The sequence below is a fragment of the Pleurodeles waltl genome, chromosome 1_1 (assembly GCF_031143425.1).
Source record: "Pleurodeles waltl isolate 20211129_DDA chromosome 1_1, aPleWal1.hap1.20221129, whole genome shotgun sequence".
NCBI classification, from domain to species: domain Eukaryota; kingdom Metazoa; phylum Chordata; class Amphibia; order Caudata; family Salamandridae; genus Pleurodeles; species Pleurodeles waltl.
In genome coordinates this window covers 282,696,821-282,712,464 of record NC_090436.1, presented here as the reverse complement: position 1 = coordinate 282,712,464, position 15,644 = coordinate 282,696,821, and the positions used below count along the sequence as shown (strand labels likewise).

Sequence of the window (15,644 nt, the reverse complement as noted above, 5' to 3'; positions counted from 1 at the left end):
AATCCACCCCACCGCTAGAAACTACTGCCCAACCCTGCCCCAACCCCACTAACCTCACAGCGTCCTCTCCCGATCCTTCCTCCTCTTCTCTCCTCACTCCTCTCTCCCTTCCTAAAACCTTAACCCACCCCTTTAAAAATAAACTACCCCACCCCCACCCTAAGCAAAAAATATACCCAAACCCCCCACTGCCGGCACTAAAAAATAAAATAGATAAGCCCTTCAAAAAAATACCTAAACCCCCACACCAACCCTTACAAAAAAATAGCCCACCCCAGACACCCAACCCATCCAAATTCCTTAATCCACCTTCCACCCCTGCCGCACCACCACTGATCTCACCGAGTCCTCCGCGTCCTCTCCTGACCAAAGCATGGCTTTTTCTGTGCCTTAACCACGCATATGTGAAGTTCAGCACATGTGTGGTTAGGGCACAGAAAAAGCCATGCGTTGTTTAGGCAAGTGTGGTTACGCTTGCGTGGGAAACGCCTGTGTTGTTTACAACGAGTGGTTGAGAATGTTTCCCTTAAACAGATGTATGATGGAACCACGCATGCTGGAACCACGCATGCCTTAAAAACATGGTTGTAACCAGCCCCTAAACCCCCACCCACCCCAATCCCTTAATCCACCCCCCACCCCAGCCTCAGCCCCAGCCCCACTTACCTCACCAAGTCCTTCACGTCCTCTCCCAAACAAAGCATGGCTTTTTCTGTGCCTTAACCACGCATATGCGAAGTTCAATACATGCGTGGTCAAGGCACAGAAAAAGCCATGCATTGTTTAGGCAAGCCGCTTACGTGGGAAACGGCCACGTTGTTTACAACACATAAAACCAGTGACCAAGTCAAGTTGCTTAAATTAATAGACAAAGGGCCTCATTTACATCCCATGACGTGGCCTGCCTGCTTGCCAGATTGACGGAGTCCCTTGACTCCCACCTGTAGTTGGACCCTACCATGTATAGCAATATCGAGAGTCACGTCACTGATTGCATTGTTGTCCAGTCTGAATAGATTATCCAATGTTTATCAATCAGTAATAAAGCAATCAATTTGTCTTCACATCAGTTCCTGGCAACCAGATTTTGCTGATATGGCCCATGTTACTCTGAGATCCTCTTGCCAATGACTTCTACATATTCCCCTTTCACAAAATCTCTGTAGATAAATACTTTTTCTATTATCACTACATAGCTCGGGAATACTTCATCTTCACTCTCGGTCCTCATGTACCATTATTAGGAAGAAGCTGAAAACTTGGCTCTTTAATAAACATTCCACCATTTCTTTCCTGTTAGGAATCGGCTTCAGGTCATTTATGAAAGGAAGCTTCGGCATCATAGCACTTTATAAATCTCACAGACACAACATAACACAGCACAACACAAATCAACATAACATAACATAACACAACATAACATATCTATGAGTTGAATTTGTATTGGCTGGTGCAATGAATACATCCTTAAAACTGATGACTTCTCAGTGGCGTCCTGTAGATTCAGATTTTTTTGCAGTAACCAATTTTCAAAATAGGAAGTTGATGTGGAAAGGCAAAAAAAGAAAAATAGAATTAAACAAAAAAGTCCCTGAAGTGCAGGGAGCTTTCACCATGACCGCCAGGGAGATTTTCACATTTGCCATGCCTTGTCTGCACGGCTGCTGTCAGGGGAAGGAAAACGCTGCAGTATGCCTACCAGTATAGGATGGGGATACAGTCACTGTCAACTGGTAGCCGTGTGGAGGATGGGCCACCAGGCCACAGATTTCAGAAGGCAGAGCTAGCTGAGGTTTCCTCGAATAAAACCCTGCATTTCTTTATCTCCATTTGGGGCGTGGGACCTGCATGTTTTCCAAAGGTCGGGAGCCCAAATAATTTCTGGCGGTGCTCCCACACCACCAAACTATAAATGAGCGAAATAGGTTTTAATTTCAGGCTTCCCACTTCACCAAAAAGTGTATGATACTTAGAAATGGCTTTGTGCCTCGTACAGGACACCAGAAAAAAATGTTTTACTCCAGTCACATAACCCAGTCTGACACCTAAAGGGGATTTCGTACACATCACAAATGCACAATTGCATATATATTTACACCACCTGGACCAGGCATGGGTGCTAGATGCAAGTGTTAGGGCAAGCAACACTCACTGAGGCGAGTGATACTTTATCAAGAAAATAAGCAATTGTATTCCGAAGTATGACTATTTTCACGAATATCAGATTGCTTTCATATTGATGTTATAGTGTGCTCCTCTATCAGCTAGACCAACATCACGTTAGGAAAGATGAAAGCTCGGTGCTTGTCAGACAAATATGGCCCTGAAGTGCAGTTAATCACTTAAACGGTAAACAAAGATAACTACGTTAAGGAGTCACATGCTGTTATTCTCTCCGTTTTACAGACCCTCCAGTCGCTCTAATGTTAAGCTCATGAAAATTCCCAAAAAATTGCAAAACGTCCGGAACTTTGAGGCATTGATGAAAAGAATATAGATTATTACATGCTAGACAGATCCCTTGACACCACCAAGCGCACCACCCAGCAACAAAGCGATATAGTTGACCAACATGACCGGTTCAACAGCACTGCCCCTGTAACATACTGCCATATATTTTTGAGCCATTCAGATACAGTTACGATCACGCATAGAACACATTTATTTATATGTACAGAAATGTCAAGTATGCAATCTGAGCAGGTTACTAAACACACAACAGACAATTCCCACCCATCCGTGCACATAACACTAGAAAGATCTTTAGCTGGATCAAACTCATTTTACTTTAACATTTGTCAACATGAACTAAACTAGAAACTATCTCTAATAATAATTTCCAAAAAACACGTACAAGCAATCATAATAGCAGATGAAGGAGAATTCCAGAATTTAACGAAACCTACATTAAAAAAACACTTTGGTGCCATACCTCCGGTATAAGGCACTGTACATGTGCTCATAATACAACAACACAATATAAAATAACAACCTCATATCTCCCCCATACCCTTTCACCATCACAAACCCACCACAATCTTAAATAATCATCATCCATTTTCCAGAACCTCTTTATTTGTTTCTTTTGAAATATTTATGGGCAGCAGGCCCCCCATATTTCTTTGCCAATACACACCTACACATCTCCCTATCCACTCATTTTCAGTATTGTTCTGCTCCACCAGGGACACCCTACACCTTTTTTTAAAACGGGAGCTCCACAGCTCCAACGACCTCTGCTGCCTCCCCAGTAACCACTCATTGTGGGTGATTGCGAGAGCCAACATTAAAGTTGTGCTGTGGGTGTTCTGGTGCCCATCCAGAGCACCAACACTTTTTTATATAAAATCCTCTGCCGGCTCCCCAGCCAGCACCCTGCATCGGCATTGACGGGGCTGGCTATGTTCCTGCAGTGGGTGCCCTCGTGCCCACTCAGTGACTGCCACTGGGTAATATAGCACAAGCTATAGATAAACTATATAGAGATATTACTGCAGCCTTGCGATGCACTGCTTCTGATTTCACATTTTACATCACGCATGACTACTTCTATGACATCATTGATAACATAACTGTAATATATAAAATGACATAATTGATGACAAAACTGTGCATGAAGGATGTGACTTTAGGGCATGAGTTATAGTTACTTGAGATTACCTTTCACCTAACTATAACATGCCGTTAAAGTTTTGTTCAGTGAATTTCTAAGTTTTTCATAAAGCATAGTAAGATAGAATTGCAATTCCTAACTATAATGTCACTTTAAACTTTGTTTGTCTCAGGGAATGTACACCTTGAGGACTTTGAAGCACCTTACATGAGCACCGAGTTACATTACATGAGGTCATATTCATTTTTTGAGGCACAGGGAAATTAAGTGATTTGTTCAGAATCACAGGACGTTGAGCTGACCCCAGCACTCAAACCTGGTTCCCCAGTTCCAAGATCAGTAGCTGTTGCCATTAGGCTACATCTCCTCCTATCTGACAGTATCAGTCTAGCTGAGTGTGTAGTGAATCCTAGTTTTTAATGGGATAACAGGAGTTAGCTTAGCCTCTGGCTTGCAGACTCGTGCCCCCGTCACCTAGTGACTTTTAACCTACTTAGCTTGCTCTGTCGTAGCTCATTTAATTATTTACCTCTTCTAAGATGGCTGCCTTGTTTATAGTTAGGCCACTTGTTATGAATTACATTATCAGTGTCACCGCGCTAAGGCGTCAAGATCAAGCAACAAAGACAAACAAACAGTAGGTGTTCACACTTAGGGATTTTCCCTCTCTATACTTTTGAGGGATTGTTTATATTAATTGCCGTCCCAAGCATGCCTGTTATCTATTGTTTGGGAACACACCGACGTCAGGGGTCCTTGTAGATCTGTATAAATATATTGCACTTTAGACAGATAATCAGAGGGATTCTGACCAGGGGCATCGCCACCATCGCTGATATCAATGCTGCACGTCGTCTTGACGCTGACCCAGTCTTCGTGTCCCTGCGGAGTCTCAGATAGAGAACTCATTCCAAGGTAACAAGGGTTGGGGGCTCCTCTCATGGACATGGCATTGGCAGATTAGGTTTAACAAACCCAGCTCTCCTTTAGGTAGGAGGTTAGGCCTTTCACAGTAGGGTATTAGGGCACATTACATCTCGTATGTCTCTTCTATGCATTGCAAGATGGTGGGGGTATTTGTAATAATGACTCTCGTCTTCACAATTCTGTTCCTTGCATTATTCATTATCCTAATCATTGCAGTCCATGCAACTTATCGCAAATTGCAGTTATGTTGAATAAAAACTATTGAAACTTTACTGCATCTTTGTCATTGCCTGTGTTTGTATGAGACATGATATATCTGTGAGAAAGGGGTAATCTCCGTTTAACCACAACACTCCCTGAGATGTCTTATTCTCGAGTCCATGCGTAAAGGCTGCCACAAATCACCTTTTACTATTGTGTTTCTGGTGAGGTGCTGCTAGTGAGCCGGTAAGGTTGGGACAACAGTTGCGACTTGTTGTAGGAAAGGCGTAGTCGCCTACAAGCAAAAGTACTGTCATCCTTTAACCAGCAGTCTTGCCCAGAGCAAGAGTCCAAACTACGACAAGTGTATGATCCCAGAATGCCACAAGGACAAGCTCCTTGGTAAGCCTAGGACAGATATGTAATAGGTAGCAGTTCACTATGACATTGCTTTCCATTAGTTGTTCTACTTGTAAATATTTGTCTTGTTTGTAGGATGTTGGAGGTTTGAAAGGCACATCAATATTATGCTAAATTTGTAAAAAAAAGTAGGGATTAGAGGTGTTTTTTTAGAAAAGGGTGTACGGAGTGGTTGATTAAATAGTAGGGACTGTGTTGAACAAAATGTTATTTGATTTTACTGAGTTTTACCGTCATGAAACTTTTTTTTTGTTACAAACATTTTATTGTACCTTTTAGAAGCTACAGAAAGCAATGAAATGATGTATGCCATACATATATCAAAGGGCCAACCAAGTGTAAGGATAGCAAATACAGAAAATGGTGTCAATAAAAATGGATCCAAGATAAACTTGAGGAATTGACCATAAGGTGCCAGAATATCTATCTTGAGGCTCGAGCCATATACATAAAAACACTACCATAAACACTACCATAATAATCTATACATATAATTGCAATTATGCATCATAGTGGGGAATATTGCAAGGGTTTAATTGCAGCATATAATAATGCAGGGATACAGAAAAGGAAGTATATTGGATAAAAACCTAAACAACAGGTCATTAGGTCATCATAATAAGAGCAATATAACAATAGGAAAGCAGAGAAAAAAAAGGAAAGAGAAAAATTATATGTGGGGGGGTGTAAGGCAAGGGAGTAAGCACCATGGGAACATACCTTCTATGGTGGGATTGGATAAGATTGTGAGAATAAATGGAGATAAAGAGTTAGAGAGAGTCCCCTATGTTCCGGACATAAAGTTATCAAGGGTGTACCAATTCAACTGTGAAGGGACAGCACACCCGGAAGAGAGTGTCAAACTTCCATGTGTATTGTATGGTAAGTGACTCAAATCCACCTTGTGTGGAAGGAGACATTGGTTAGTGTTTTTCAATCTAATAAGATCATTTTAATTGCCACCATCAACAGTAGGTCCCTTAATGCCATATCTTTATCAGGTAAATTCAGGGAGGAGTCTCGTCCATATAGGCCCAAAAAGACAAGGGAGACATTCAGAGGGAAGCAAACCCCAAAATTATTATTGAGTTGATCATGAACCTTGGTCCAGTAAGTAGAGAGGTGATTGCAAGTCAAGAAGATATGAACAGGAGTACTGGTAGCATCATTAGAGGACCTGCATGGATCAGATTCATTCAGATTTAACTTAAACATTCTAGATGGTGTCCAGCATAGGAAATGTGCCATGTAGAAATGTGTGAGATAAGAAGGAATAATGTTATTACTAAAAAGATTGTTAGAGATTAGTGGCCAGCTGGAGTCTGGAATTGGGGAGAGAGCTGACGTTTGAAGAAATTTCGACCACCATTTTTGAATGGGTGAGGAAAACGTCACTGATCCCTTATGGATAGCCTGGTATATTTTCGATGCCACATGACCACCTCTACTCAATTGTTGAATGAAAGGGAGAAGACTTGAAGAGGTCAGCGTATCTAATTGGAGAATTTCACTTTCATTTTTATAACGCTGTAGAAATCCATGCTGGAGAAGGAGTATTTCACTTGGAGTGAGGCAAAGAATAGAGGGATACCTTCCTTCAACAAGTCGGATACTAATTTGATGCCATTAGCAGCCCAAGCCCACTTTGATAGAGATCGTGATTGTAGTTTTTGGGTAATTCCATAAAGAGAGGTCCAAGGATTTAGATAGGATGGGGAGGGAAGATTTATCTATCATATTGAGAAAGAGAATAGTCTGAAGTAAGAGCTGGAATGAGATAGCGTCAAATTGTTTAAAATTAACGCTGTAAGTAGAGAGTATGGCGCAATAAGGTGGATTTCTATCAAAAGCAGCAGTGGATGATGAATTCCGCTCCGCCGCCCGAGTTTTCAGAGCTTTGCCCACTCCGCACTTTGCACCGAGCTTCCAACAACACTGTGGAGTGGCAAAAAGTGGAGTTTTTCCTCTCGCATGTGCTCACCACCTGGAGGTTGGCGAGCACAAGCCAGAAAAATTAAATTGTAGACCACCTCCTGATGAGATTTCTCAATGCGAGCGGTCGCTGTCGGTCGCAACTGCTTGCTTTGAGAAACCTGCCGCTCGTGTTGAGGAAGCTGCTGTTCGAGTAGAACATCTATTTGAGTGTCAAAAAGAAGCAGCGTCCTCTTTCGCTGTGCATTGTGCCGCTCGTGCAGATTTCACAGTGTGGGACAAACTCCCAGTGTTACAAATCAGCATAAGCAGCGTGACTTACTGCTCTCCGCTACTCACGGAATTTGAGGAACCTGTAGCACCAGCCGCATCAATCGGAGACACAGACATATTGTTCAAGAAGGGCCCAATATCTCCACCTCCCGCTCCCTGGGTGAAATTTGAATTATGCCAGGGAATTTAATTCAAGTCCAGATTTATCATTTACATGAAACTGAGAAAAATATTTACCTTTTGCAATATCCCATTTCGTGTAGATTTGTTTAAGGGAACTTGCATCACATGTGACAAGTCTCATGAGATACCAACAGGAGACTTACACACAGAGATTTTCTGCTCAATCAACTCTTTTCTTGCCGGTATCTCATGTGACTTTTTTCGGGAGATAAGGACTTACGAAGAAAATCAGCAAACCACATTTTGCTCCAAAACATAATTTCACAAAAATTCATGGATATTCATGAAATCATGTGAAAAGAATTACACAGCTTTGTACACCCCAATGCATTTTTCAGATGCTATATAGCCCCTTATGTATTGCGACAGCATTACTTTCTAAACGGTGCAATTATACATAAAACAACCAGTAGAATGATCTGAGAGTTGTATGTCCCTCTGGGCGGAATCAAGATATGGTTAATAAAGTATCAGTGCAAGAACTGAAAGTGCTGATCCAACCGTGTTAGTGGTTCAAGGGTGCTGACCCAAAGTCCACTCTGTGAGTACTGAAAGCAGAAGGTAACTGTAAACGACTGTTAATGAAGCATCAGCGATGCGATTCATATAAAATGGTTCTCAAAATTGCTGTGGGCTACCCAGCTTAGTGTTTTCGTCAGAGGACAACAAGTAACACGGAGGAGGGAAGCAATACGTTATTTCGTTCTATATTTTCATAACTTCTTTTTTGATAGGCAATACTGATTAGATAAAACGGTTATTTATGTATGGCCGATGCCATTAAGCGTTTGGTTTTGAAATTGTAAAGAAATCTTACATTAGCAAGACCCTTAGATGCCTTTACGGAAGAATTTAATATGTTTTATGTACTCTAAACTTTGCACAGCAGTATTTAATTTCCATAATCTGCATATAGCACAGGTCCCCAGTTTTGAAATATGTTCATTTCCACAGCAGATGATTTTAGAGCAATAACCGAATATGCAGTGCGTTGATATACTAAGAGCTGGTTTTATCTCAATCATTTGTAAATAGGCTCACGTGTATTTTGTTCGACTTTTTATTGAGATCCAGAAGAACAACTACGTGGATTTTATTTAGTCTAATATGCTCCATGCTGTGAATTTTCTATGCAAATTGTATGTATACGCACCTGGTAGGTTTATTTTTGTGCAGACTGGTTGACTGCCTTTGCCTACTGGGCATTTGTAGACATCCCCTGTTCGTTTTTCGGGTTGCCCAACCAATGGAGAGCCAATAAGTACCCTGAAGAAACAAAAATAACATATGCTCTAAATCATGTAACACACAATGCAAGTATCACTTAATATTTATTACACCGCATGTTCAAAGCTTCAAAAAATACAATTTCAGAGGTCAGCACAAATATAATCGGTGGATATTCACTATAAAAGCTGATTTGTGGAGAAGCCTCTGAACACACGTTGGCAGAGTTATTATTAAATACTTAGGGGCATATTTATACTCCATTTGCGCCGAATTTGCATAATTTTTATTTTACGCAAGTTGGGTGCAAAACTAACTCCATATTTATATTTTGAATCTAGATACATCTAAGGTCAAAATATTGGAGTCTGCACCATTTTTTAGATGTGTGAACCTACCTTGCGTCAATGAGATGCAAGGTAGGTGTTCTCAACTAAAAAGTTGTGCTAACCCCATAGCCCCATATTTATCCCCCATGCTAAAATGATGCACAGGTGGGAGGAGGGGCTAAATAATGGTGTAAAGCTTCCTTTGCACCATTATTTAATGCCTGGGTCAGACCAGGCGTTAGGGACCTGTGGACCCATTTCCATGGTTGAACACCATGGAATGGGTCCACAGGTGTCCTCCTCAAGCCCCAGGAACACCCCCACTCACACCAGAGGGACACCGGAGGATGGGGGACCCGATCCTAGGTAAGCACAGGTATGAATTTTATTTTTTAAATTAAAGTGCCGTGGGGGGCCCAACTTGGGGCCCCCTGCATGGCAAAGGGTGCAATGGCCATGCCCAGGGGGCACTGGTCCCCTGTGCTGGCCATTGGGGTGGTGGGCATGAATCCTGTCTTTTCTAAGACAGAAGTCATGTGGTATGAATGGTTTGGCGACAGAAAATGACGCTAGGATGGTTAGAGGCATTTTGTTGCCTTTAAGTAGTCTAACGTAATTTTTGGGTACAAAACCCCTTTCTCCCAGACCGCCAACCGCACCCGGCGAACTTTTTTTTTATGCTATCCCATCCTTTGCGCCGGCTTACGGCATTCCATAAATCTGGCGCCTGGCTGGCTCTCTGGAATGACGCAAGCAGGCGCTATACTTTTTGACGCAAAACTGCGTTTGTGCAGTTTTGCACCAAAAAGTATAAATATGGGTCTTAGGCCTTGACTCAGAGTTTTTCTAAGTTTTTCAGTCCTTGTGCAAACTCCTGTTATGCAGGGGTCAAAATTCCAAGTTTACCACACGAGGAAATGACCAGGTGCATTAAATACCTGAACTGTTGTTAAATTTCGTTTCGTTTCGGCAGGTCAAACCTGGCAAATTTTAAAAGGGGAACCCCTATTTAATGTGAGATGATAACTTTTGCGAAGAAGATACCACAATATCAATGTAATTCACCACAAGCTCAGGATCAGTGCTATTTATTTCAAGTGAGATAGCCTGAACATTGAAATATGAAATGAAATCGGGTGAAATAAATAATGCTTTCAATATGACAATCTCGGAATCAGCCCCTATATAACATTTTACGATGAAATATATTCAAAGTTGTTTTACTTATTCTACTCGCAGTTTCTAAAATACTTTATACAACCTCTATTCGTGTTGCTTCCAATGACATCATTGTTGTGATGTTCTTTCAATTAACTTTTTAAGATTCCAATCTCTAGCCATCATTTCAAGTAGCTTCAGGTCAACAGAAGTCATCAATTGGCAGATTAAAGAACGTATTAAGGCTAATAACTTTATAACATAGCTATTTAAAAAAAATAAAAAAACAGTCTTTCCTGTCATAGAAAATCTTCATTGTTCTGCATGCTTAGCCTTTTTTTTCTCTACCAAAAGATTCCTACAAGTAATGACCTAAACTGCATATTTCTGATACAGGGCATTTCAAAACATAAAGCATTCTCGAGGAAGTGCAACTCCCGTTTCCGACACAAAAGAGAGTTTGTAACCAAAGTAGGTGTTAATTTGGATGCCTATTATCTGTTGCCTCCACAATGTGCAGAAAGAAAACTCTAGGCACATCGTCTTGGAAAATAGTGTTAAATTAGAATGAAGCACACTTTGTGCATCTTGTTAATAAACTGAATCTTACCAGTATTCATCAAAGCAAACAATTTCACCTGAGATTGCACCATACCAGGACCATATTGTGCAATTCCATAAAGTCTGGATATTCTCAGTTGCCACTCCCCATACGGTTGTTATTCAATTTTGAATACATTTATTACTTTTTAAAGATGTAATAGTTTTCCAGTAGGAGAGTTCACAAATACGCATATAAAATATAACTAGGTAGAATTGACTCAGGTATGGGCACATTAAATTATTTTTTTAGGTTTCTTCACATGGAAAAAATGTTTTCCCAGTGAAAAAACGGCAACATCTAATGGCTCATTGGAAGCCTGTTTGGGCAGAAAAGGAAGATTTTGCTTCAATCAGGATTTCAAGACATAGCACCATTAAGGCTCAGTCTACAGTCTATGGGAAGCCTGCTTTGGGCATAAATCTAAGTTTATGCTTGACTTTTTTCATAGTTTTCGTTGCAAAATAACAGTTTCAAAGCCCATGTTTACATTTAGATCGATGATGATTATTCAAAATATTTGAGAAACAAGATCAGCATCATCAATTATTCTGAAATATCTTATGACTGTGTCCAAAGCACTTTACACATACGTTCATAAAACAACACAACAACACCATACAATTGTTGCAGTTTGCAGTACTCTACCGAATAGCGTTCATTTGTTTTCTTTAGCACATTACCATGTTTAGCTCTAAGCCATCTTAGTGTATCTACAGTAGGATTCTCATCACACCAAGGGTGGTCATTAAGCTGTATAAGATATTCTTGCAGTGAGGCGTTACATCCCCCTAGATGGTGCAGTGGGCCCACATCTCTCTAGGTCAAGATTTAAATGATAAGAGCTTAACATAAATATCAAGTGTTTCATTACAATGACTTAGATCTGTAACTGAACCTTTCTCCTTTTGGGGCAGGGTCCCTTCCCTATCGCATGACCACTCTTCTGTTTGCAAATGCACAAGCAATCGCTACAAGTGTACAAGCGGACTTAGATAGAGTCTTAAATTAACCAAGCAATGCCATTTGGGGTCATCTGTGCGTTGGTTGACACAATCACGCAAGAATAACACTTAATAATGATTGTCCAGCGTGTGTTTTGTCTTTTGATAAAGGAACCGTACATTTATTACGCACACACTACTCAATACTGTGCTACAATTTACAAATATACCCAAGCTGATGGAATTACTTATGGGTGACACTGCATAATTATTCTGTCTCTCCCAGAGGGGGATATATACCAACAGCCCACATGGCAGAACTTTCACTTGCATTTCAATGCAATATATGACTGTATCTTGGAGAGAGAGCACCGAACACTGGCATTAAAGCACATCTACTTTGATCACTAGAGGCTGTCAGTCTCATTACCCAAATAAAGCATTAACAAGAAACATGTATAGGCATGTTGGAATGATTTGCACTGTTATGATTACTCTCAGCATGTTTTACACATTCTAACCACACCCCTGTAGGGTGTTGGCAAAGGGTCATCATACTGCACATTGAACCACTCAACATAAAAATGATGCACATTTGAAAAGGTCTCTAAAGGACATCAATTGATTGCTCTCAGTTGGTTAGTAGCATCTTTCAAAGCTACAGGGTGTCTTTTGAAATGACCATACACATGTCACATCATTGGCTACAATGCCACAACCATACATTTTTAATCACATTCAGTACTATGTGCTACATTTTAACCATAGCACCTAAAGAACTTAGGGCCTCATTCCGACCCTGGCGGTCATGGACCGCCAGGGCCGGGGACGGAGGAAGCACCGCCAACAGGGTGGCGGTGCTTCCAGGGCAATTCTGACCGCGGCGGTAAAGCCGCGGTCAGAAAAGGGGAACCAGCGGTTTCCTGCTGGTTTTCCCCTGCCCCAGGGAATCCTCCACGGCAAGCAGCGGTGATTCCGACCCCCTTCCCGCCAGGCTGGTGGGAACGGGTGTCGTGGGGCCCCTGGGGGCCCCTGCTGTGCCCATGCCACTGGCATGGGCACTGCAGGGGCCCCCTAACAGGGCCCCATTCAGATTTTCAGTGTTTGCAAAGCAGACACTGAAAATCGTGACGGGTGCCACTGCACCCGTCACACACCAGCAACTCCGCCGGCTTCATCGTTGCTGGGGCTTTCCCGCTAGGCTGGCGGGCTGCCTTTTGGCGGTCGCCCGCCCGCCCAGCGGGAAAGTCAGAATGACCGCCGCGGTCATTTGACCGCGGTGCGGTCTTCTGGCGGGCGGCGGAATGACCCCCTTAATGTCTGTAAGAACATATGTAATTACAGCCTTTTGCCTCAGGAGGATGTTCACCATTATAACAATCCATTGTTGTTGACATTCAGTCCTCAAGGACTGCAGCCATGATTTTCACCTCTACAGGGTGCAGTTCCACCAAAAGTTCCAACTGGGACTGAGCTTAAAAAGATATGGGGACCCTTGAAGGGTTACCCTTTCCAAGTCCCTTGAAACTAAGGGTTGGGACATCCTAAATCTTCTTGGGGGGAGGCTGTGATCCTTCAGCAGCTCCCCCGTACTTTGGAAACAATTTGCTGGTGACCTCGCTCTCCTGGGGTCACTACTGTACCAAAAATGAGCCATTTCCTGGGTTTTTCCTTACATTGCGGGGTGGTCCCACAATGCATTATGGTGCGCTCCTTTGGGAGTGCTGTGCATACTCAATAAGGGCTCTCTCGCTGCGCCAGGGAGAACCACTCTGTTTGGCTTTTCTTTGGCAGCCTCATGCTGTGGTGACCTCTTGATCTTTGGGGTGCCCGGTCCCCCTGGACACCCCACGTGAGGTAGGTGATGTTGGGGAGCGGCAGAGGGAGCACACCCCAGTAGCTCCTTGCACAGCCAGCACCTGGTGGTGCTGCCGGGGAGCCAGTTGCAACATTTGGGATCTGCCAGCTCCGGCAGGCAGACGTTCTTGAGGTAGCCTGGGTGAAAACCACTAGGGGAAGGCTTGCCAATGCTCTCCCTCCTGCTCCTTTTGTGTCTGTCTGCTCCTGTGGGCAGATGCAGTGCTGGCGGTAGTCTATCCAGCCATGCAGTGGAGTTTGACGGCACTCCCCCCTCCACCAGTTCTGACGACGGGGCCCAGGGATGGAGTCCTGGTCCCCCAGAAACGTTCTCCATTGGGAGCATGACAGCGCTCCCTGGCTTTCACTTCAGCCATAGTGCTGAGGGATCTTCATGGGGAGTGCAACCTCATTTTCTTTGTTGGAGCCCACAGATGGGGTCCTGGGCCCTTCCCCTCCACCATGGAAGGTGTGTGATGGCACTCCTTTGTGACAAGCATTTTCACTGGGGATGCACGACAGGGCTCACCAGACATTTTTTCCTTCTTGGGGGCTGCCCCGGGCCCTGTCCCACTATGGGGACACCTTTGCAATTGTCAGTGGAGCCCTATGTGGTTCGGTGCCGGTCCTCTCTGGGGGTCAAAAGTCATGTACCTTCCCTGTGGGATATCTCAGGCCCCTGTGGGCCAACCTGGGAGATCTTGGTGCTCTTTCACTCCAGGTGATGAGCCATTGCCACCTGAAGAACTTTCTTCAGGCCTCCTTGCCTCGAAGGTCCCCAGCTTGGTAGGGAACCAGCCTAACTGACTCCCTGTGCCAGTTTTTCATTTGGATGCCTCTCTCTCTCTGGGCAATGTGTTTAACTTGTGCCAAAGCCCCGTCTTTCCCCCAACAGGTCCTCAGGGGAGTAAGGGGACCAGCTTACCTGGTCCATGGGTGTGCTCCACTGGGTTTGGGGCCTATCCTGATGTGCCACATAATTTCTTCGCCCCTGTCCCAACCCTTCTGCACAGTCTTCTGGGATAGCTTAAGATGGCTTTGTCCAGGAGTCAGTTGCCACATGTGCTCTGGGGATCTCAGCAACCCTCCTCTCTGACATTCCTGCCAGGACCTTTCCCAGCAATTCCTCCAAGGAACCCCTCCTTATTCAGAGGCCTGGGGCAGACCTGGATCCTGGCACAAAATGGCAGCTGACTGATTGATACAGGGCCTTGTTCCTGCAGCTGAAGAGAAAAATTATTGTTCCAGCCCAGCAAGGTCACAAAGGCCTGGGCACTGATCCTGAGCTGAGCCAGAGAAAGATGACATCCCTGGATGACCCATAAGCTGTACAAATATTCTCTTGTAACATACTGCATTGTTCTTTTCATACAGGTTATAGTGTACATTGGTGCAACTCTGGAGTCTGTGAACCCTAGGGAACTGGAGTTGCACCCTAGGGCAGCCTTTCCCACTGGCATATAATGGGGAGTAACTACAATGAAAACAGTTATCACACTGACTATCCCTCACATGTGCACACCCATCTCATAAGGCCCACTCCAGTTGACCACCCACTCTGCATGGTCTCTTCTGCACCAGGCTACCTAGATGCAGTCCTTGGGCTGCACACAACAGGAATACTCCCCGCGCAGACTTCGCATGTGTGCAGATGTGTGTGCACACATGATCATGTGTAACCACCCCTGGGCCTTCTACCCATGCTACGTCACAGATTTCTTTGCTTAACAAGGTGGCATCAGTGGTTAACATGTGCGGTCCATTTTAGCATGAGTTTACTGTGGGTGAGTCCCAAACTATGAGGCTCCCTCACAGTAAAAAGTTTTTAAAAAAACAGATGATCCAAAAGCAAAAGATCTGGGCAGTCTGAACCGCTCTCTCACAATAATAATCTTCCCTCTTGTGCTTACACCTCATACACTTTAGGTCAACAGTGAGCCAAATGGACTGCAAACCAGATGGAGAATAGTAAGCCCTGT

The 15,644-nt window shown here is 43.5% G+C and overlaps 1 protein-coding gene across 1 annotated transcript in view; it reads right to left on the bottom strand.

Moving 5' to 3' along the window:
- Positions 1-15,644, bottom strand: part of ITGA1 (integrin subunit alpha 1) — a 795,992-nt gene that overhangs the window by 583,732 nt on the left and 196,616 nt on the right. The window contains exon 3 of the mRNA XM_069221693.1: positions 8,703-8,815. Within this exon, the coding sequence (XP_069077794.1) occupies positions 8,703-8,815 (113 nt within the window). The remainder of the gene's footprint in view (positions 1-8,702; positions 8,816-15,644) is intronic.